General features: G+C 45.4%; 1 protein-coding gene across 2 annotated transcripts in view; it reads left to right on the top strand.

The window, feature by feature from the left end:
* The window catches only part of MFGE8 (milk fat globule EGF and factor V/VIII domain containing), a 31,292-nt gene that overhangs the window by 4,836 nt on the left and 4,414 nt on the right, over positions 1-22,042 (top strand). The window contains exons 2-8 of one of the 2 annotated variants that reach the window (XM_044438815.1): positions 5,351-5,476; positions 8,491-8,616; positions 9,057-9,170; positions 11,171-11,352; positions 12,961-13,116; positions 15,993-16,137; positions 20,962-21,164. In XM_044438815.1, the coding sequence (XP_044294750.1) occupies positions 5,351-5,476; positions 8,491-8,616; positions 9,057-9,170; positions 11,171-11,352; positions 12,961-13,116; positions 15,993-16,137; positions 20,962-21,164 (1,052 nt within the window). The remainder of the gene's footprint in view (positions 1-5,350; positions 5,477-8,490; positions 8,617-9,056; positions 9,171-11,170; positions 11,353-12,960; positions 13,117-15,992; positions 16,138-20,961; positions 21,165-22,042) is intronic. The other variant, XM_044438816.1, reaches the window with a different exon arrangement.

A 22,042-nucleotide genomic window follows, 5' to 3' on the forward strand; every position in this document is an offset into this window, starting at 1 on the left:
GACAACTACTGACGCTTGCTTTTACTTCTGATTGATGGTGACGCGGGGAGGAGCTGGTTTAAATTCCTACAGTGGAGCTCTGATGAGCAGAGGCTTGAATGAAATGCATTAAGCATGGATCTGCCTGAACTCTTCCAGAGTCAGCACTTTTGGAGAGGAAAACAAAACTGGGTGCAGTGGAGGGAGTCTAGAGATGTTTCTGGAAGAGTTTAACCTGATATCCACATGAATGAATATCCTGGAGGAAGATGTTGTCAGTGCAACCCTGGCTTAAAAGCGGGACAGTGTACAATCAAGCCTCTTATCCCCCACTCCTGAAAACAGTAAGAACAACAAAATAATCAAAACATTAAATACAGCAATGAAAATGTCAAAATATTACAGCAATAAAGAGGCAGCAATACAATTAATAAGGAGAGCAACAGGTTAGAGATCAAATATCTGCGGGAAGAAGGAGGTCTTAACCTGGTGTCTAAATGTATCCATTGAAGATGCCAGGTGGACCTCCTTGGGAAAGGCAGTTGACAGAGAGGGCCCCTGCAGAACAGGCTTTGGCCTTGGTCGCCACCCATGACACCACTGTGTGCAGTGGCACTTGGAGGAGAACCTCTGGAGAGGGCCTTGACAATTGGGCAGAAGATGTCATTTCAGGTCCCGCTAGGAATAGAGGCACTTGCTTTACAAAGCCACCATTCATGCAAACCACAGTGCTGGGAGATTCCCTGGCCACCCTCACAGCACACCCTGCCTGGGTTCACCAGGTGACACGCCACGGCGTGCTCTCACATCCACGGATACTTGCACTTTTAGCATGGCAGTGTGTGCCGCCACAGCAGCACAACTTGCCGAGAAATTATTCCCCCGGGGCTTGTCAGCCAGGTCAGTCCAGCCTAGATTTTTTTAATACTGACCCACAGTGGCTCTCCATCATCATCATCATCATCATCATCATCATCATCATCATCATCATTTTAATTCTGGAATTGGTGGAGTAATGATCACAGGAAGTACTACCACAAACGCTTCTGCTGTGTCTGAAGCCTTTAGCAAAAATGTTGGGTGTGTATTCAACAATGTGCTATGCATTCAAGAGGTCTAGGAGCTTGGTTTTTTTTCTAACACAGTTCCTGGTTCTGCAAAACAAAGTCCATGTTCTTTGATATGCTGATCATCCAATTTCATTGCTTTCCCAACAGTGCATAAAGGGATAACTGGAAATTGATTCTAGTCTGACAACCCTAAAGATGATACACATCTTTGTTTTAAATATTAAGCAATGCTTCCCTTACTGGGCAGATGATGGTAATCCTCTGTCAGTTAGATAAGTTTCTGTTGCATTGTGTGCTGGCAATTTATCTGAGACTCAAGGAATGGGCTTGTGTGTGAGCAGTAAATAAATGTCAAAGGGCACTGCTTTGGTGACTGAAGCAGGAACTGGGAAGGGACAAGAATAAGGACACACCCAGGGGTGCTAGTTGCACACACTTTATTCCAAGGGATGGTGGTGTTCAGGCTCTTCAAGCAAACACAAAAGAGTCTTGTAGCACGTTAAAGATGAACAGTTTTATTGTAATATAGGCAATTTGTTTGCACTGAATTAGACCATCTGTTCACTGCTGCCGGTTTTGACTAGCAGGGTTTCTCTTGGGTCTCCAGCCGGGATTTCATTTCACCTGCTACCTGAGCCTTCTAACTGGAGTCGTCCAGGATTGAACTGGGGACTTCAGCAACCTGGAAAGATGCCACACACCAGACCTGGTTCCTTCTTGCCAATACTGACTGGCTGAGTTCTCCAGGAGTCAGGGAGGAATAGAATCCTGAACTAATACAAACAAATGTTTAAGTAGAAGCTCTTTGCACTTAAAGGTTGCATTGTCCAAGGTCAGTGGGAAAGTAGCAGCTGTTAAGGCCCATCTGCAATATGGCTTTTGAAGATAAGGGGGTTGCATCTTAAAAGAAGATGGAAAGATGCCATTTAACAGTGACCCGAAATGGTTTATGAGAGGCGTATAAGTGTTTTTAAACCATGTGTATGACATTGGTCTGGTATGAATATGAATTTAACTTTTCCCAGCTCATCTCTACTTTTGCACTTCCTGATTTCTGTATGTGTAACACTTCCCCCATTTGGATATTCCCCCATTTGGATGTTCCCCCATTTGGATGTTCCCCATTTCCCCATGGTTCTCTTTTCGGTGAAGGCCTATAAACATTCTCTAGGCTTATGTGCTACAGTTCCCCTGCCCTTTGGTGTCAGAGGCTGGATGGTGGTCATATGGACGGATTTCACTCTCTCAGGCATTTCAAAAGTATTTTAACTCTCCCTTCTTATTTTTTTAACAGAATATAACATAAATACAGACAGTTTAGATACAATTCATATAAATATATCAATAATATTAACATCAATAACCCAACTGATAACTAAAAAAACACAACACAAAAAAAATTGTGCGCCAGCTCCCCAGGAGACCAGTTTATATCTCCATTTTACTTCATATAATATAACAATTAACAATATATAAAATACTTTAGTTAAACCCATATCCCTTCCAAAAATTCATATATTATTGATTAGGCTTACAACCTTTCCCTTCCATCAGTACTGCTTTTACAAAATCTTCCCATATTTAATTATATTTATTTACTTTCATTACCCCTTTTTAATTTTTATTTCTGTTGTCAATTTATCATTAACAATCATATTCCATATTTCATTATACCATTCATTCCTTTGTATAACCCAGTTCTGTTTCCAATGTTTAACCATTACTAACCTAGCTGCTATTATCAGATTTAGGATCAATTCTTTCTTAACTTCATTTATATATTTTAACTGCTTGATTTTTAATATATGGAATGCTGCATTTTAAAATCATCTTTAGTTTTAGCAGCTGAGTTATCTATCTATTTTAAATGCTGTTTTTGTTGTTGTTGCTTTTAAAAGTAGTATTTTAGTGTGCTTGATTATTGGTTTTTCTTGATTTTGCTTTTATTATTTATGCCACCTTGAAAGCTTTGGCTGGAGGACAAATGAGAAAAGAAAAGAAAAATAATAAATAACATGAAACATTTACATTCATTATCATAGTCCAAGAAAAGCTGAATCTGTAAGTGCAAACCAAGGTTCTGTGGTCTTAAGACTTGTAAGCCTGCAGACTCAGAGGTTTACCTGCATTCTGTGTCTGGGGCAACACCCCACAGTGGCCACCTGCCATGCTTCCTACCAGACATCTTATCTAGCTGGCCATTTTCAGCAATCCAGCTAAAGCACCAGGGAATGGGAGGAAAGGAAGCCAAAATGGCAACAGGAATTGGCATAAATTCTTTGTCCTAACCTCCTTGCCCCTTGGCAAGCCTCCTTTTTCCTCTCTAAGGCCCACCAGCTATGAGGGGGCAGAGCAGAGGCTTGTTCTCTGGGGACCCAGGATCCTGGAGCAGCCGTTCTGAAGAAACCTGCCCCCCGCCAGGCCATGACAGGAGGCTACAGGATTGCTACTGAAGCAGATTTGACAAATGTACATTATATTGAGTGATTTCTTTTGTCATGTTTACTGTTTTGCATCTTTAATTCTAGTAGGCTGGGGGGCTGTCGTTGTCAGCCCTCAGATACAAGAAATCAGCCATGTCTCTGGCTTCTGAGACCTCAGCAGGCACAATCACCATACATCCATTTTTTTCCAGTCTGAAGGACTAGAAGCTTGGCTTTTAAAAAACAAAAAGCAAAAGCTGAGATGATCAAGCATTTTAGTGCTGTAAGCAATAAGTAGAACAGTGGTGCACACACAGTCCTACTGATGAAATGCATCTTATTTGAACATCTCCTTCCACTTTTCTAAACATGCTGCCATCCAGCTGGGTCAGAGTACAACTCCAATCATCTGCAGCTAGGTGGCTGGGAAGATGGGACTTGTGGCCCATCACAGTTGGAGGGCACTCGGTTAAGGAAAGACTGTGCTGACTGACTGGGGCTGATGGGAACTGTAATCCAAGGCAATTGATGGGAACCAGGTTGGGGAGGCTGCTCCTGTGTGTGACCTTGACCTAAAACTGCTAGACAGCGCTTGAGAGACAGACCAGAGGGATGTGAAAGCAGCAAAGTCCTGCCACTCAGTGCTTTGAGTTGAACGGGGAGGGAAGCTTCTACTTCCTGTCCTCTCTAGCTGTGGGTACATTGATGGAGGATGAGATCATCCCAAACCAACCAGGGCAGTGATACAGGCAGTAACTTGATTTGCTCCCGAGCTCTGCTGTTTTCTTTCTGTTTGGCTCTGGGAGCTGCACTCACCACAGGACTGGCCATTTGGAGCTTGGTTTTCTGCTTGGCCCATTTGCTGTGGAGTGGCAGGAAATGAGATTAAACTCCAGGGACCTCCTGCTATAAAAAGACTGGTGAGCAGTAATACTCTAAGCTCATGAAAGCTGAATGTCCCAGTCCAGCTCTGTGGGCAACACACCTTCATTGGAATCTCAGAAGATAAGGGGTTCATTTGAGAGGCTCTCCCACTACAGCAAGCAAAGGGTGGGGGATTTGGGATAGGAAGCTGCTTCAAACAGGTAGCCAGACAGTCTGATTAACTGTGGATAAGGCATGTGCCAACAGCTCTTGGCTCAGATTACTTTAAAAGGAGAGTAGGCCAATTGATGGAGGATACCAGCTACTCGTCCTGATGGTTACATGTTATCTCCAGAATTGGAGGCAGCGTGGCTCTGAGGGAAAAAGGATCTTGCCCATCTATTCTGTTTTTGGGATTTCCCAGGATAATTTGGTTGACCTTTCTGAGAAGCAGGACGCTGTACTAGACCTGCCTTTGGTCTAATCCAGCAAGGCTTTTAGGTGTCAAAGCAACCTCCCCCAACCTGGCACCCTCCATATATTTTGGACTATTGACTCCCACCGGCATCTGGCAGCATGACAAGTGATCAGGAGTGATGGGGGTTGTAGTCTGAAGGGCACCAGTTTGCTTTATCACTGAACTGTGGTCCCTTTCCAGGGATGTCTTCCATCATCTCTGGCATTGGGGACTTAATACAGAATACCAAGCAGTTTTTAATTCAGTCTAGTTTTTGACGAAAATGTTTTGGATTTTATATTTAGCTGTTTTAATTTGCACACTGGAATTTTAGACTGTGTTTTATCGTATTTGCATTTTTATTATATCTTTTGTATTTGATTAATGGTGGTGAACTGTCCAGAGAGCTCAAGCTGTTGGGAGGTATAAAAATGGGACAAATACACTGGTAAATCATCAAGTTTACTTGACAATTAATGTTGTCATGCCTAAAGGGAGAATGGCCTTTCCTGGGCAGCTATAGTTTGCACTGACTTTGTGCCCTGTGTTTCCCTCAGCTGACTTCTGTGAAGTGAATCACTGTCAGAATGGAGGTACTTGCCTCACTGGGATCGATGACTCTCCCTTTCTCTGCATCTGTCCAGAAGACTTCACTGGGATTGATTGCAATGAGACTGACAAAGGTATGTATAACTGGAGTCCAGACAGCAGACCTTCTTGTTACTTGGAAAACTGAATGTGCCACGTAGGAAGTCATGTAAATTTCTGCTTCTGAGGGCTCCGTGTGCAGTTTCGTCTGTGGCTGCTCTCATTCCTTGCTTTATATCCTCTGCTTGCACTCAGTGCTTACTCTTAGCATGCCACTGATCCCACCCCCCTTATGCCCACATGCACGTGTGCAGTTCAGCAAGTGCTCAACATTCAGGTAATGCTACTTACTTTCCTTTGGTAGCTTTTAACATTTCTATGGGATGTTCATAAGCATTCCACAACACCACAGTAGCGGAACCCCTGGCAAGAGGTGAAGAGACTCACTTCAGTCAGTGGGAGCTAGAGTTCTTATAGTCAATAGCACATTAAGCCAAGGGCCTGGCCCACTCAAGGCACCTCTCCTTTGTTTGGAGGAGGCATGGGAAGAAATGAAACTGCCTGTGTCAAAGATGATACATCGAATATATGTTGTATATATTGAATACAATATATATTATACAATAATGTATATCATTATTGAATACAATGATAATATAAGGATGCAGAACATAAACAAGCAAAAGAAAGCTTGTTTCTTATGTTTCCTTTCTCTGTGATCTGTTGGCTCCCTGAATAGGCCTAGGGAAGTTCGGTGAGGTTCCAGTGTTATGTGGGTGAGGAATGCATCAAAATTTCTCTCCAGTCTGAGAACCAAGGGAACCACTTTTTACCATGGGTTTTAGAACGTTCCCACTATTGCAGAGTCTGTCTGGGCACACAAAGGCTCCCCATCCTCCATCTACATTGGTTGCCAGTTGAAGTCCAGGCCTGCTTTAAGGTGCTCACTATAATGCCTATAGCCCTAAATAGTTTGGGACGTGGATATCTGATGTAATGTCTCATCCCATATACAATTGACCAGACCCTAAAATCATTGTTGGAGGTCCTTCTTCAGGAGCCACCTCCAAAGGATACAAGGAGGGTGGCCGCAAGGAGAAGGGCCTTCTTCGCCATGGCACCCCATCTATGGAACCAGCTCCCCAGAGAGGTACACCTGGCACCAACCCTTTTGGCTTTTAGGTGCCAGGCTAATGCCTTTTTATTCTCCAACTATTTTAATTGTTGACTTTTATTATTATTTTATATTTTATGAAGGCACTGTGAATTACTTGGTTTTATTTGATTATTGATTTTTAAATTTATTTTACTTAGTATTATTGTCTTTTTTATCTTATTGCCATTGCTGATCACTTTATGGATTGTTATTGTAATGAATTATCTATTGCTATTAATTGCTGTTGTTTATTTTACATTGTAAACCATCCCAAGAGCTGTTAGGCTAATTTGGTATGGTATAGAAGTGTTTAACTAAATAAATAATACGTATGCTGGAAGATTATTGAAAGCTGGTCTTTGCCTCAGACTGGGGGTGTAAAAAGAGTAGTCTGCTTGCTGCTAGTGTGTCACCTCCAACCTGCCCGCCAGACTCCAGGAGGACCTGAAAAAGGGAAAAACCAAAAACCAATAAGAGCAGCCTCCGTAGGACCTGCCATAGAAGCTTCATTCCCACAGTATCACCTGAACACCTGAGAAGCAGTGCTGAGGCTCCCGCCTGCTTTCTAGGAACAGCATTCCTTTGAAAGGAACCCTCCCTGACCCTGTTTTCCCATAATGCTTTTCCCCCCAAACACATTCCAAGTAACAGGCTGCAGTATCAGGAGTGGATTATAGAGGCAGCTTTTTCCACCTCTGCAAATGTGGGCAGTTCCCCTGTTCTGTCTCATTGCCCTTGCTTTGGTTACATGGCTGTGGGCATTCACCACCTGCGTTTGCTGCCAGATTCTTTGAAAAGCACATTTGACACAGCAGGATGGATGATGCCATGGGCCACCAGGCCACTGGCATCAGGTGAATGGGCCATTTCAGGGCATAGAAGTCCAGTTCTGCCAGGAAAAGGGAATCCCCAGCCCTGGTCAGTGCTAGCAAACTTCAGCTTTGGTCCCCTCATGGGCACAGCTTCAGTGTCTTTTGCATGGAAAAGTCTGTGGAAAACGGGGCAGAGGACAGTTCTGGCTGCTTACCCAACATCTGCAAGCTAGCTACCTCTGAAGCAGCGGGGCAATACGCGTCCTGTATTAGAGTTGCTGCGCTGATGTAGATGCAAAATGCTTCTTTCAAGCTGAGCCCTGCAGCAAAGCATACAGGGGTTTCAGATTTCCTGCCATTCAATTTTTCCCCACCACCCTTCAACAAGCAGAATTTTGTGCCTGCTCACTGAGCAGGCTCTGTCCTCATTTGGCTGCTTTATCCCCACTCAACTTTGTTTTTTGGGCAGTGAAATAGACATATATGCCTTATCTCCACTGCATTAAAACCATTGATTTCTCCCTTAAGTTCCATGGGTAGCTCTCTCTTTTGACCCTGGGAAAATAGATTCCCAGTGACCTATTCAGAAAGTGAGGTGGTTCGTTCTGTATGTCCACATCCCTCCTTCTTTGCTTCCTGGCCACCCCATTCTATTCCTCAGCTCACCCTGTGGTCAGAATGTTCTCTCTTGTAGTCGTTCAAGATCCCATTCCATCGCACAGGATGGAACCTGCATAGTCCCCAAATCTCAGTCACAGCTGATCTGCGGATGCTGCTCCTGTGCATGGGGTGGTGCCGTTTTGCTGATACAAACATGGGAGCACTTACACTGCAATTAAAGGCAATAATTGGTATTATGCTACAGCCTATATATTGCATTGAGTTGCTTTTCTGTATTGATGGAACGCCAATCTTCTCAACCGTTTGGAAATGATAGCTGTGCTACCGTTCCATTTGCATTTTCTTTTTTGCTGTTCTTGCATTCATAATTAGTTTGCAGATCCCCTTGCTAAAGGAAGAGTCATGTATGTTTGGCAAGTTAAGATTAAATCCTGCTGTTACAAATTACATGTCGGATAGGACTATGGTAACGATTTGGTTATTTACTTTTGCTTCTTCCTCGGTATCATTTTGTCATCAGGTCCGTGCCACCCAAATCCATGCCAGAACAATGGTGTGTGCCAGCTGGTTCCCAACCGGGGAGATGTCTTCTCAGAATTTCTCTGCAAGTGCCCCTGGGGGTATAAAGGCAAACTCTGCGAGAGCAGTGAGTGTGTGACATTTTTGGAAATGGCAGCTCTGCAAAGGGAAAGCATGGCTCTTGCTTGCTGTGAGACAAAGACCCATCCAACCCATCCTGTTTCTGATAGTGGCCTGCTAGATGCCTCTGGGGAACTCAAAAGCAGGACTGGAGCGTAGCAGCCACTTTGGCTATGAATCCATTACTTCCTATCCAGCAGCTACAGCTTGTTTTCATTTTTACTTTAGAGTAAGTGCAGCTGTCCCACCTAGATTGGGACCCTAACCTGGGATGGGGCTGGAAATTTTAACCTCCTCCCCACTATGAGCTCAGTACTGCAGAAAACTGCACCATGCTATCTCTTCTTTTTATCCAAGAATCAGCTCCCAATGTTTTCAATCTTAGGAAATCTCCACTGATTGGATTTGGGGGTCAATGAATCCATGCTTCCCTTCTTTTGTCCTTAGACATGAATGAATGTGCTCTCCAGCCGTGCAAGAATGGAGGGACCTGCGTGGATCTAAACGGTGACTATGCCTGCAAGTGTGCTTCCCCCTACCTGGGAAAGACCTGCAATATCCGTAAGTTATTCTTTTGTTGCTGCTATTATTGAATTGCTTTTACATGCCACCCTTTCCCTCTTGTGAGGAACCCAAACTGGCTTGCATAGTTCTCCTCCAACCCATTTTTATCCTCACAGCAACAACTCTGTGGGTTAGGACTGGACAAACTGCAAACTCTCAGCCCGAGGCATACAGTGAGCCCCATGGTTGAGTGGGGACTTGGACCCTGGGTCTTCCAGTTCCCAGTCCATCACTTTAACCACCACCCCACTGCTATTCATGCTGCCGGTATGGAAGGGAGAGATGAAGTGCCAATAACAGCAAGTTAGGAGAAGCATTTCAACCTATTAGAAAAAGGAAAAACCGCACAAAGTCTGAGAAAGCAGCAAACAATCATTGTCCGAAAAGAAGAGAGGTGGTACTCTTGGGGAACGCTGAATTGGGACTCCAGGCTGGTTGGGTCCGGCCCCTGTGCCCCAGGCTGAAGGCAGCTGGAGCCAATGATACTGCAGTGATACTACATCAAGGGTATGATGGGAAATTCAAATAGCAGCTTTGCCAGCTTTTGCTTGGTGATGCCAGCCAGGGCATGTGGGCAGGGGATTAAGATGGACCCAGGACAGATACTATTCCCAGGCTTTGCTGAGGCATTGCGTCCCCGGCAGCTACTCAAAGGTGCCAGGTGCCAACTGCAGCCCTGGTCAACCACACAGCCTTCTGATCCAGGCTTAATGCTCCAGGCCGAGCAAGGGTTCCTATCAGGCTTACAGGGTGTAAACCTAACTCTGAAGTGCCTGTAATGATCCAGGCAAAGTACTGTCTCAGTATCGGCATGGAATGTCCCTCGGTGGGCTTCCTGGAGGTCTGCTGGAACTTTCCCTCTTCCTCCTGGTGCATCCCAGTGGCAAAATTTGGAGCGGCTCGCTGTCCTATCCATGGGAACATGCAATTCAAATCCAGGAGAAAAAGAGGGCATTCTCTTACCACTTTCTATTTATTTATTTATAAACATGAAAGAGATTCCTTTCATAGAAGCACAACATAATTCCACGAGAAAGGAACAAGAGCAACCAAAAATGCCCAACACAAGGGGCCATTGTAATATTTTACATTTTTGGTGTAATGCTTCCTAGAAAAAGTTCTTTGTCATTTTTATCTCATGGCAGCAACTGCTCCGTGATGCAGGTCAGGCTGAGCAGCAGTGGCTTTGTGCAGGCTGGGGCTGCTCTGTAGTCAATCTGTCCTTCAGGTGTTTCAGACCAAAGCTCCCTGCACCACTGCCCATGGCTTGTGCTTGCTGAGGATGATGGGCACTGAATTCTAACACCATTTGGAGGGCTTCAGATTGGGGAAAGCTGGAATAAGGAATCTGAGGGCATTTATAATTCCCCTCTCCCCGTGCTTTTTTTGTAAAAAAAAAAAAAAAAAAAGGTGCCGGAACTCATGTCTTGGGGTCACATTTTTAGACTAAAAAAGATTTTCAATTCACCAACTTTTTTTGAAATAAAGAACTTATTTACCTTTTGCACGTAGCCAGTCACTCCACACACACAAACATAATGGTCGCCGCTGGCAGCAAGCACTCAGCGCGCGACCACATGACCAGTCCCAAGCCAAGCAGTGTCTCAAGCTGAGCAGTGCCCTCACAATCAGCGCGGACACACAAGCCGCCCGCATGCACTATTTTAATGATTTTTGCCGCCAACCTGCTACGCTCGACAGCATTTTTCACTTGGAAATCTGCGCAGCATGGCACTCATGGGCTCTTCACGCATGCGTGGAGCATGGCCACTGACCATACTGACTAAGATGGAAGGATGTTGTGGTCCATAACGTCTGGAATGCACCGCTTTGGTTAAGGCAGAATACAGGATGGCTCGTGTGGGAGAAGATTTCTCTTATTCTTTTGCTGCTTCTCTTTTCTGGACTGCATCTGCTCTGCTGCATTCCCTCATAGCCATGACCTTTTCCTCCTCTCTCCTTGCCTTCCCCCCACCAACCCCGTTGGCATACTGCAGGCTGTGGGAATGCGCTGGGCATGGAGACAGGTGCCATTGCAGACACCCAACTCGCCGCTTCTTCTGTGCATTTTGGGTTCCTTGGCGTGCAGCGCTGGGGCCCTGAGCTTGCTCGCCTCAACAACAAGGGGATCGTGAATGCTTGGACCTCCAGTAACTACGACAGAAACCCATGGATTCAGGTATGAGTGCAGGAAACAGTGGAACGATCTACATGGAGTTGCAAAATCAAAGGGTGGGGGAGGTGCAGTGGCCCCTACCAGGTCAAACTGGGAAGTCCCATAGCCCATAGACTGACACAGGACAGTCTTCTGTAGCCTGAAGCCCCCCTCCCCACCCCGCCCCGCCGGGTGTCTTGCACAGCATCTGTCATGCTGGCTGGGCATTACGGGAGTTGTCATCTTCAGTACATGGAGGGCTGGCCCACAGTATGAATTTGAAACCTTTGTCCTAGGGGCGAGATGGTGCTTGCACAGCCTCCCTGACTTTTTCGGTGGCTTTCCCTTGTCAGCCATTTCCTCACGTGGAAGTTCAACTTCAAAAGCTTCCCTGAGGGCCAGTGGAAGTTTTAAGGAAGCCTGTCTGTAGCTGAAGGCCAGTTGGGTGGATGAAACAACCCCCTTATCCCATGCTCTGCACAGATCCACCCCAGTCACTCCAGTTCAAGTTGCAAAAAGACTTCAAAAAGTCCTTAAGAGCCTTGTTGTTGCACAGGTCAAGGAAAGGAAATCCTAAGGATTATTGCCAAGCAGCAGAAGTGTTGTTAGTACATGGCCATCGAAAGCCAGGGCCCCAAATCATTCTTTTGAAGCCCTGGATCTCTGGGCAGTCATCTCCCCACCACCTCTCATCCTCCTGGATTAGCTGGCTGTTTCCCTAACCTTGATTTTTTCTGCCTGAGGTTTTTTTCTGCCTGAGGTTATTCCTGTAACCCAATATCTTCATTACCCCTCTTCATAGAAATGAATGAAAGCCATACACCCATGTGCAAATTTGGCTTTGGGGGCAGGATCCTGTGCAAATTTCTTCAGCACTTAGCATCACCCTGCCAAACAGCAATCCAGACCGAACAGTCTGACAATACTTTGATTGCCAGCCTTGGACTCTGGGAGTCTCTCAACACGGGTGCTATTTTGCAGGCCAAATCCAGTCTATCCGGGGGCTAAATTTGGCCACCTGAGTTTCCCCAAATGGTTGTGCTCCTCTTTTCATGGTTTCCCGGCTTGTGCGTATCATCTCCCATTCCAAAATTATTGAAATGGCTCTTCTAAGCCTTAGTTGCCATCAGTCAGTTCTTTCAGCTAAAAAGGTGGCATTTTTTGGTCTCCCCCCTTTTGGCTTTGGCCCTGCTCACCAGTGGAATATGGGTCCTGAGACTGGATTTGTCTCTCTGGCTGAATGAGGTCCACACTCCTGCTTGAAATGAAGCGGGTTCTAGAGTCATTAAATCACCCCGCTTAGTAAGCATGGTATGTTACAGAAGGGTGCATAATGGCTGTTATGAGGGGCTCCCTTGCTGCAGTTTTTGTACTGTGCTGCCAGTGATCTTTCAGAAGGAAACGACTGAAGGCATTCAGAGGGTGAGCCAGAGCAAGAACTGGTGGAAGGGCTGCCCTCCATGTTTGCCAGTGCCCGTTTGCTTCCACGAATCCCAGCATGTTATCGGGAAGATAAGCCAAGCCCCAAATGTCTGCTTTAAGATGGATCTTCGCTGTATTTTCCTTGTTTGTCTACTCATTCAATGTGGGTACTTCTGCCTTCCCTGGGGCAACCTTTTCTCCACTCACCAGGTAAACCTGCTGAGAAAAATGAGGTTGTCTGGTATCTCCACACAAGGGGCACGCCGTGTAGGCCGGGCCGAGTTTGTCCGGGTGTACAAAGTAGCCTACAGCCTTGATGGGCGTGAGTTCACATTCTACAAGGACGAGGAGCAAGGTCATGACAAGGTGAGTAGTGGGGCTGGTGAGAAGGAAAGCTGTGGCAAGGGCTTATACAGCTTTTCCTTTGCATTTTCAATAATACATTTGACTGTTCTGAGCGCTTTATATTGTTCTCCTTGCAACAGGTAGTGTAGAAAACCCACCATATTCCAACCTGGTACCAGCAGAGAGCACTCTAGGGCAGCTGCCAAGACTTAGTGCTCCAATCTGAACCAGCAGAGATGCCTCTCCTGGGTCTCCCCACCTTCCATCACCTCATTTAAAAAGTGGTATTATAATCAGCACTGGACGGCCACCATTTTAATTTCCCATAATCTCCCTGATATAGTTTTGCTCTGCAGCACTGTGGGAAATATAAAATTACAGTTGTGCAGTGGTGATTGGGCAACACTACCAGGAAAGCCCACGGGGGATCCACCAATTTCTGAGGAGTCCAATGGAAAGCCACCTTGAACCTGTATTTGGCCTCACCCATATTGCAGTCCAGTGACTGAACCAGAGAGATATTGTCTTGCTCAGGGCTGCCTGAGCCAGTGGCAAGTGTCAAAGCAGGAATTTTCCCTTCATAGTGCACAGGGCGATCCAGTTCATATTTACTCAGCAATAAGTCTCCCAGGCAAGTGTGCCTAGGAATGTGACCTGAGATCCAATTCAGATGTAATAAGAACCTATGCTTTATGGCATGCCTGAACTTGCTGTCTCGCTCTGGCACTCTTTTGCCAGCCAAGGTGACAGAAGTACCAGCTTCCAGTTTTAAAGCTTATCATAGTTTCCTGTGACAGTCACATTCTGAGAACTTCGGCTTGTTTAAACTCTACTTCAGCTTTCCTCCATCCTTGTGCTCTCTCTGCTAGTTGACAATTAAGGGAGTTGCAGTCCGACACGTCTGGGGGGCATTGGGTAGGTATCATGGTCCACTGAAAAGATTCCCCCTCCTCCAAGGAGGAGGAGTTAGACAGGTCCCACCATAGGACAGTGCTGAGGGCCTGCCTACATTCTTGCCTGCTCAAGTTAGTGAAAGCAAACCAAAACACGGAGCCGTGGTTTGCAGTTGGCTTAATTGTTTAAACCAGAGGTGGGCAACTCATAGCATTCCAAATGGAAAAGCTGTTCAGTGCTTTTTGTTTGTTAGTCTCCCCCCTTCCCTCCAGATGTTTTGACTGTAATTTTCAACATTGCTGGCTGTGCTGCCTGAACAGATGGGAGTTGAAGTCCAAAATACCTAGAAGGAAGGCACACAATTGGGGAATTCTGCTCTTCGTTGCAATCACCCGTGATTTCCCTTTACTCATCAGCCACATCTCAGGGACAGTCCTGTGCATGTTCAGACGGAAAAGGCCTGCAATTCCCAGCATAGGATTTCTCTGTCTGAATATGCTTAGGACTGTATCTGTAAACACCTGGCCATTATACTTAAGCAGCTGATGAAACCGAACAATTCAAGAAAGGGGCATGGAAAGGGACCCTGCTCTCCCACCCTCCTCAGTTTGCTAGACTGTTGCAGCTCCAACCCTTCCCTACCAGAGATTTTAAAAAATATCACAAATGCTCATGGTGTTCAGTTTGCTTTGTTCTAGCTGACAGGTCCTTGCTTGCTTGTAGCTTTTCAGGAGGCTGCATGGAATATTTGGGAGTCCAGGAGTGCTTTGAGTTTTTCGACAAGCACTGACTAGCAAGAAAATCAGAAGCAGACTGCCTCACTGTGTAATTGCCAGTCTTCATTTCCTCCCTTAAAATGTTTTCCTCACCCAGTCACAAGGCCGACACAAAGCCCATGAGAACTGAGTTAGCAAGCTGCACACCCACCATTCCCAACCAAGTGGCAGGTTCCAACTGTACCGATTGCTCTTGGAATAAGCCCCTTTTGGAACAATTGGAATTGGTGAAGTTGTTTGCTAAAGGGATTGATATGGTAAGAGCTGCTGACTGACTTTTTACTTGTGCACAACTGCTTAGAAGGTAAGCATGTATTGGATTGTAGCCATAATCTATCCTACTCATACTTAGAGGGAGAGATGCATTCTTTTGATAGAAAAAATATGAAGTTCGGCACCCACTGAAATCCCCAATTTTGTAATTACTTTTGCTTAGTTATGCAATTAATTTTACCTTTCTTTACTTAAGTTTTTCAAGTATTTTTTGATAAAAGTGAAGGAAAAGGAATGATGGGTTAGGAAATGAGAAGTTATCTTCCTTTTAATAGAACGTAGGTAAAGTTGTCTATTATACAATTTAATAATTGGTAAGTCCATTAGTAATCTTTCCTTTGTTGTGTCTTATTACAGCAACAGATGATATCTGAAATAGCTTCAAAAGATGGCTCTGTGCCTTTAGCACATTTGATTTTGGTTCCGTTGTTGTTCCTGTTGTTGTTGTTATTGTCATCGTCATCATCATCATCTATTAATTATTAAATATTCATCCCACCTTTTGCCTCCAAGCAGACCACATAGACCAAAACATTCTCTCCATTTTCTCTTCACGACAACCCTGTGAGGTAGATTAGGCTATGAGTCAGTGAGCTTCATGGCCCAAAGTCTCCCTGTGAGCTTCATAGCCAAATGGGACTGGAACATACCATATTGTATTGGCCTATTGTTATAATTCTAACCATTCTCCATTGAGTGCAGGGCCCTGGGCATGGATGTGGGACACCCTGTCATTATCTTCACACCAACCCTGTGAGATAAACTGCAAGGGGAAAGGTAACTGGTGCAAGGCCATGGACCACCAGGGAGTTCATTCTGATCTTGCTGACCACAACACCACCCTGTTGCTCAGATACGAGATGCTTCTTTATGAAGGGCAGAAGTGCGTACACACAGCAGACCCTTTTGCTCACGTTAAGGGCTCTTGCTCATGTTGTGTTTTGCCTCCTGCAGGTTTTCTCAGGCAACATAGAAAATGACGGCATAGTGACCAATGACTTCAGTCCTCCAATCATAGCCCAGTATATCCGCATCCACCCTGTGCTCTGTCGCAGAGCCTGCACCATGCGCTTTGAACTGACTGGCTGTGAGATGAATGGTAAATGCTTCCCATTGATCTGATCTTGCTGGGCTGGGGCGGCGCTTTCTCTTGTGTGGGTAATCAGAAGGCAGCTGTGTTCTGGTGTCCTGAGTTCAGCCTGTGGCGGGGAGAAATTTGCTTCATTCATATACGAATGTAAACTTGCCTGATTTCACACTTTTAAGCCAATCTGCAAACTGAAATACAGTCATTCACTGGAATTCACACTTTTCTGAATTTTGCAATGAAGACAATGTTGGAATATTCTCTATAATAGGAAAATGTATATATTTTCCCATTATACTGACAAAAAATGTATTTATTGCATGTGATAGGAGAAGTGTGAAATTCTTAAAGTTTGTGATTGAATGAATTTGAGACTGGAAAAATAAGACGGGAATCAGAAAATGAAATGACAAATTTATCAATTTCTTCTTTGAACAATTTCCACATTGGGAATGCTTATTTCCTTAATGGGAAAGTCAAACAGACAAAGGAGAGCAAAATGCTGACACAGGGCAACCAGATTGCCTGGGGGATTTTGTCCAGCTGAAACGCTTGGCTTTGCTGACCTATGCTTTCCACAGTCTGTTGGCACATCCTGTGAAAACGGAATTCACCTCCCATCACCAGGGGCTTTGTGGGTAATGCTGTAATGCTGTACATGCTGTAAAAAGCTAAACTCTTGTGGTCCAAATTATGCACCAAGAAAAGTTGGGTTCTGTGAGCTCTGTATAAATTATGCAAATACAGCAGGTTGATCCGAGTTGCATAGGTTTAATCTGGCGTGGGTGGAACACAGAGAAGGGAACTGGGGCCCTGCTCTAAACCACTGGGAAACCAAATGAAGCTGGAGTAATGTACAGATCTCACTTGTGATTTTATGGGTGCGGCAATTTGACCACTTCTCTATATGTTTATCATGATTCAGAATTGTCCTGGACATGCTAAACTGCATCAGGACGGAGATCCCATGGTGAGGACTGGCTTGACGTAACTATACTGCCATTGACTAACCTAAGGGCAATGGAGTCTCACTGCCTCCTTTGGACCAGGCTGGAAGGTCCCCATGTACCTGGTTGTGGGTTTCTGTCTGTCCGCTTCCCACCTTTCCTCTTTGTTGCATCAGTCATCACAGTGACACCCACTGGTGGGTTTTGGACCTGCAAAATTGTTTGCTGTTCCTTTGCCATATCTGCTGTTTTGTTGCTCCATATGCTTAACATTTCACAGAGAGGCGTCAAAAAGTCCTGCCCCAGGGAACTTATTATTTATTTATAAAATTTGTATGCTGTCCAATTACTTGTGTCTCTGGACGGCTTACAACATAGATAAAGTGACAATCCACACTGGCTGCAAATTAATAAAATACAAGAATAAAATTCAATATTAAAACATATTAAAATATTGATTAAATAAAAAGGTCTTGACCTGGTGCCGAAAAACATATAATGACGGTGCCAGGCCGACCTTTCTAGGGAGTGCATTCCATAGTCAGGGCACCACCGCAGAGAAAGCCCTCCTCTGGGTACTTTGCCTCCGAATATCTTTCATGGAGGGTTCCCGGAGGAGGGCCTCTGCTGCCGATCTCAGGGGGCGGGAGGGCAAATAGGGAAAAAGGCGATCCTTTAGGTAGCCATTTAGGGCTTTATAGGTAATAAAGGTAATAATTATAGGTAATACCATCGACCATGGTATCCCTCTGGATAGGCTAGTGGGATTGGGGGTTGGAGGCACTGCCTTGCAGTGGTTCTGCTCCTATCTCAATGGCCGATTCCAGAAGGTGGTGCTGGGGGACTATGGCTCTGCGCCATGGCACTTATGCCATGGAGTACCGCAGGGATCCATTTTGTCCCCTTTGCTATTTAACATCTACATGAAACTGCAGGGGGAGGTTATTAGGAGGTGTGGACTGCGGAATCATCAGTATGCTGATGATACCCAGCTCTACCTCTCCTTTTCTACCAATCCAGGTGAGGCAGTGGCTGTGCTGAACCGGTGCCTGGCTGAGGTAATGGGCTGGATGAGGGCCAATAAACTGAAGCTCAGTCCAGACAAGATGGAGGTCTTGTTGGTAGGCGAATTGGGCTTCAGGGAAGGGGACCTTGACCTTGTCCTGAATGGGGTTGCACTCCGCAGTTTGGGAGTGCTCCTCGACCCGGAGCTTTCATTGGAAGCTCAGGTGACAGCAGTGGCGAGGGGCACTTTCTTTCAGCTTTGGCTGATCCATCAGCTGCATCCCTACCTGGAGAATGACTGCCTGGCGACAGTGACACACACGCTGGTAACTTCCCAACTAGACTTCTGTAATGCGCTCTACGTGGGGCTGCCCTTGAAAACGGTCTGGATACTTCAGTTGGTTCAAAATAGAGCTGCCAGGCTGCGGAGAGGGACTGGGCGTTATGTTCACATGACTCCAGTCCTCCGTCAGCTTCACTGGCTTCCCATTGAAGTCCATGTCCAATTCAAGGTGTTGGTTATTACCTATAAAGCCCTTAATGGCTTGGGTCCTGGTTACCTAAAGGAGCGCTTGTGTCCATACGTGCCCTCCCCCCTTGAGCTCAGCGGGAGAGGCCCTTCTCCGGGAACCCTCCGTGAAGGACATTAGGAGGGTGAGCACCCGGAGCAGGGCTTTCTCTATGGTAGCGCCCAATCTATGGAATGCGCTCCCCAGAGAGGTCCGCCTGGTGCTGTCATTATTTGCTTTTCGGCCCCAGGCCAAGACCTTTTTATTTAAACGTCATTTTAATTGTTAACATTATTTATTGATTTTATATCTTTGGCTAGGACGTCTCCAATTATATTGTTTTGTATGGTTAATGTGTATTTATTTATTGTTGTGAGCTGCCCCGAGGCTTCGGCGAATGGGGTGGCATAGAAGCTTGCTAAATAAATAAATACATACATACATACATACATACATACATACATACATACCAGCACCTTGAATTGAGCCCAGACTTTGATGGGAAGCCAGTGGAGCTGATAGAGGACTGGGGTTATATGAGAATAATGCCCAGTCCCTGACAGCATCCTGGCAGCTCTATTTTGTAGCATCTGAAGTATCTTACAGTCTAAACTTGGACAGAGGATGAGAGGCATTTTTTTCTGGACCCCGGGGGTTCAGTAGGCCTATCCAGTCCTTTTCCGTACTGCTCATATTTAGTGAATGTGCAAAGTGTATCCTGCTGCCACTGCGCAAGTGCAGGTAGCCTCAACAGCTCTGAGATTAAGAGAAGGGACTCCCAGGTCTGTTAGTTGCAGCGGATGCAACTGATTTCATATGATTACCATTTTGGCATTTCATGGTGTGGAGATCATGCAAATGGGACTCCCTCTGAACACTGGGGTGCTAAACATCATAGATTTTTTTCTGATGATCTTAGGCTTACCTTATTTATATATGAGGTAGCTGAGTTCCCCCCTCCCCCAAACTCATTTCTTTGGGTCTTTAAAATATATCACAGAAGCTCACACTGGTGCAAGGATCTGTGCATCTTTCCAATTGCATTTCCAGTTCCAGGCTGGGAAGGATGCTCTAACTCTTTGCATTTCGATAGGGAACAACACAGTGTTGTTGGGGAAATAATTGCCTCCCAGAATTGCAAAGAAGCTCAGAAAGAATAGGGAATCCTTAGGGGATGACAGATGATGCGGGCATCTCTGCTCCTTAAAAAGTGATGGCACCATGTCCTGTGACTTGTGATTCCACAACTCCAGTGGCTGCTCCATTTCTCACCCTTCTGTCACACCCATACGTGGACCTTCCTTTGGCCAAAGGGAGAAGGCAGGAGAAGGAACAAGCTGCACTAGAAGAGACACTACAGGGGACAACAGGCTCTGATTTTTGGTAACCCCCTGCAGGGCTACAGCCCTCAGTAGCTGCTCAACCACGCCAGTCCTTCAGGCTTGCCCTGTCCAAGCTCGTCTGGCCAACATTCTGCTTGAACTCCACATGTGGATAAGGATCCTCCCTGGAACCCACTGAGACTGGGAAGGGCTGTAGCTCTTGCTTTGCTTGTATGAGTTTCAGGTTTGATTCCAGGTATTTCCAAGCCGACTAGGAAATAATCCTTCCTGAAACTCTGGACAGCTGTTGCTGCACTAGGTGGGCCAGTGGTCTGGCTCAGCATGAAACAGTTCCCTGTGTTCCTCATGAATGTATGAGAAATTCATTTTAGGTAATTTTTGATCAGGATTTATACATTTCTGTAACTTCCAGAACTGAATGCAAATCCAAATGCAAACTGTGGTCGATGTCCATGCATTTCTAAGGATGTGATAATACTCACAGAACCAGAAAAGTCGTGCTTTCAAATATGTGCCTTTGAAAAATGCATTGGAAAAATGGCATCCTTTTAAAACATATACACAATCAATAAGAGAAAAAATGATCCTTTACAAAAATGTGCATAATTGATACATACATTTAGGAAGAATATGCATGAAAATCAGCAGGGATTTTCATGCAAAAAATAAAGAGAAACCCTCCCCCCCCACCCCAGCGCACAGTCTGATACAGACATGAGTCAGAATGAGTATGGAGATGGAATTTGGAGAACCTTAGTGAACTCTAATTTGCTGATTTGCACACCCCTAGTTGCTAACAAGGGTGTTCCATTGCTCTTGCAACATGAATCAACCTGGAAAGGGTTCTCTGAATCTGGAATACTAATGAAGTGACTGCTTCAGGCAGAGGGGGAACTTTGGGTTAGGGTTAGGTCTGCTCTGCGGTGCTTCACTTACGTCTGCTCTGCGGTGCTTCACTTTCTGTTGCTGTTGAGGCCTGGCTGCTTCTGGGCTGGTCCCTTTCACTGTTATCTGTAAACCATTGTGTTACAGTGTATTTCAACATGGCAGGTTGCTCGGAGCCGCTGGGCATGAAATCCCACCTCATCTCTGACCAGCAGGTCACGGCCTCCAGTGTGTACAAGACGTGGGGCATTGACGCATTCACTTGGCATCCCCACTATGCTCGCCTTGACAGGACGGGCAAGACCAACGCCTGGGCAGCCCTCTACAACAAGGAGGACGAGTGGCTTCAGGTGGGTCTGCTAGTGCAAGGAGATGCATATGTGATGCAGGATCAGTGTGTGTGGATGACCGAATCTGGAATTTGTCGTGGTGGGACAGATCCTGTACTCTTAACAAGGAGCCATGTTGTTGTTGTTTGACCATGGTCAGAAACCCCAGTAATCTACTGCAAATCACCTAGAGACCTTCTTCCCATGTCTTTTCTAATCTTCCAGCAGCCATACCTACCTTTCCCTTTCCTTCAGACAGTGAGGTACCATCAATGCAGACTATTCCAGTTGAAGGAAAACTAGCTTGAATCAGAACAGGATGATTTACCTTGAGAAACAGTTCATCTCAGAGTCTCAAACAACTATTATTTTCAAGCACAGTATGCCTGCGATGCCCCTGCTATGAAGATAATCTTTTTTCCTCTGTGGGATTTAGTAGGTTGCATTGTCTAGTTGTAGATAGCTTGTTTATGCTTAATATCTACTACTACTAACAGGAGTTTCCAAAAGTGATCCTGGGTGACTTTGGGCCAGTCACAGACTCTCAGCCCAACCTACCTCACAGGGTTGTTGTTGTGGGGAAAAGATGGAGGAGAATGATGTAAGCTGCCTTGAGCCCTTTGTAGGAAAAAGGCAGGATATACATCCATAAATAAAATAAATAAATAAATAAATATTTTATTTGCAGTCTGAGTAAAAAAGAAGAGATCCAGGAAGAGAGAACTATCCTAGTTCTGTAGCAAGGGGGCTCCCTAAATAAATCTTATAAACAACCCAAATTATATACATATTAGTAGGCCTTTTCCCTCCTTCATGGATCACTGCCTTGTCGTGGCGAAGGGGCTTGCGTAGCTCAATGAAGCTATGAGCTATGCTGTGCAGGGTCACCCAAGACGGAC

Source organism: Varanus komodoensis, unplaced genomic scaffold (genome assembly GCF_004798865.1).
Source record: "Varanus komodoensis strain SLA01 unplaced genomic scaffold, ASM479886v1 scaffold33, whole genome shotgun sequence".
NCBI classification, from domain to species: Eukaryota; Metazoa; Chordata; class Lepidosauria; order Squamata; family Varanidae; genus Varanus; species Varanus komodoensis.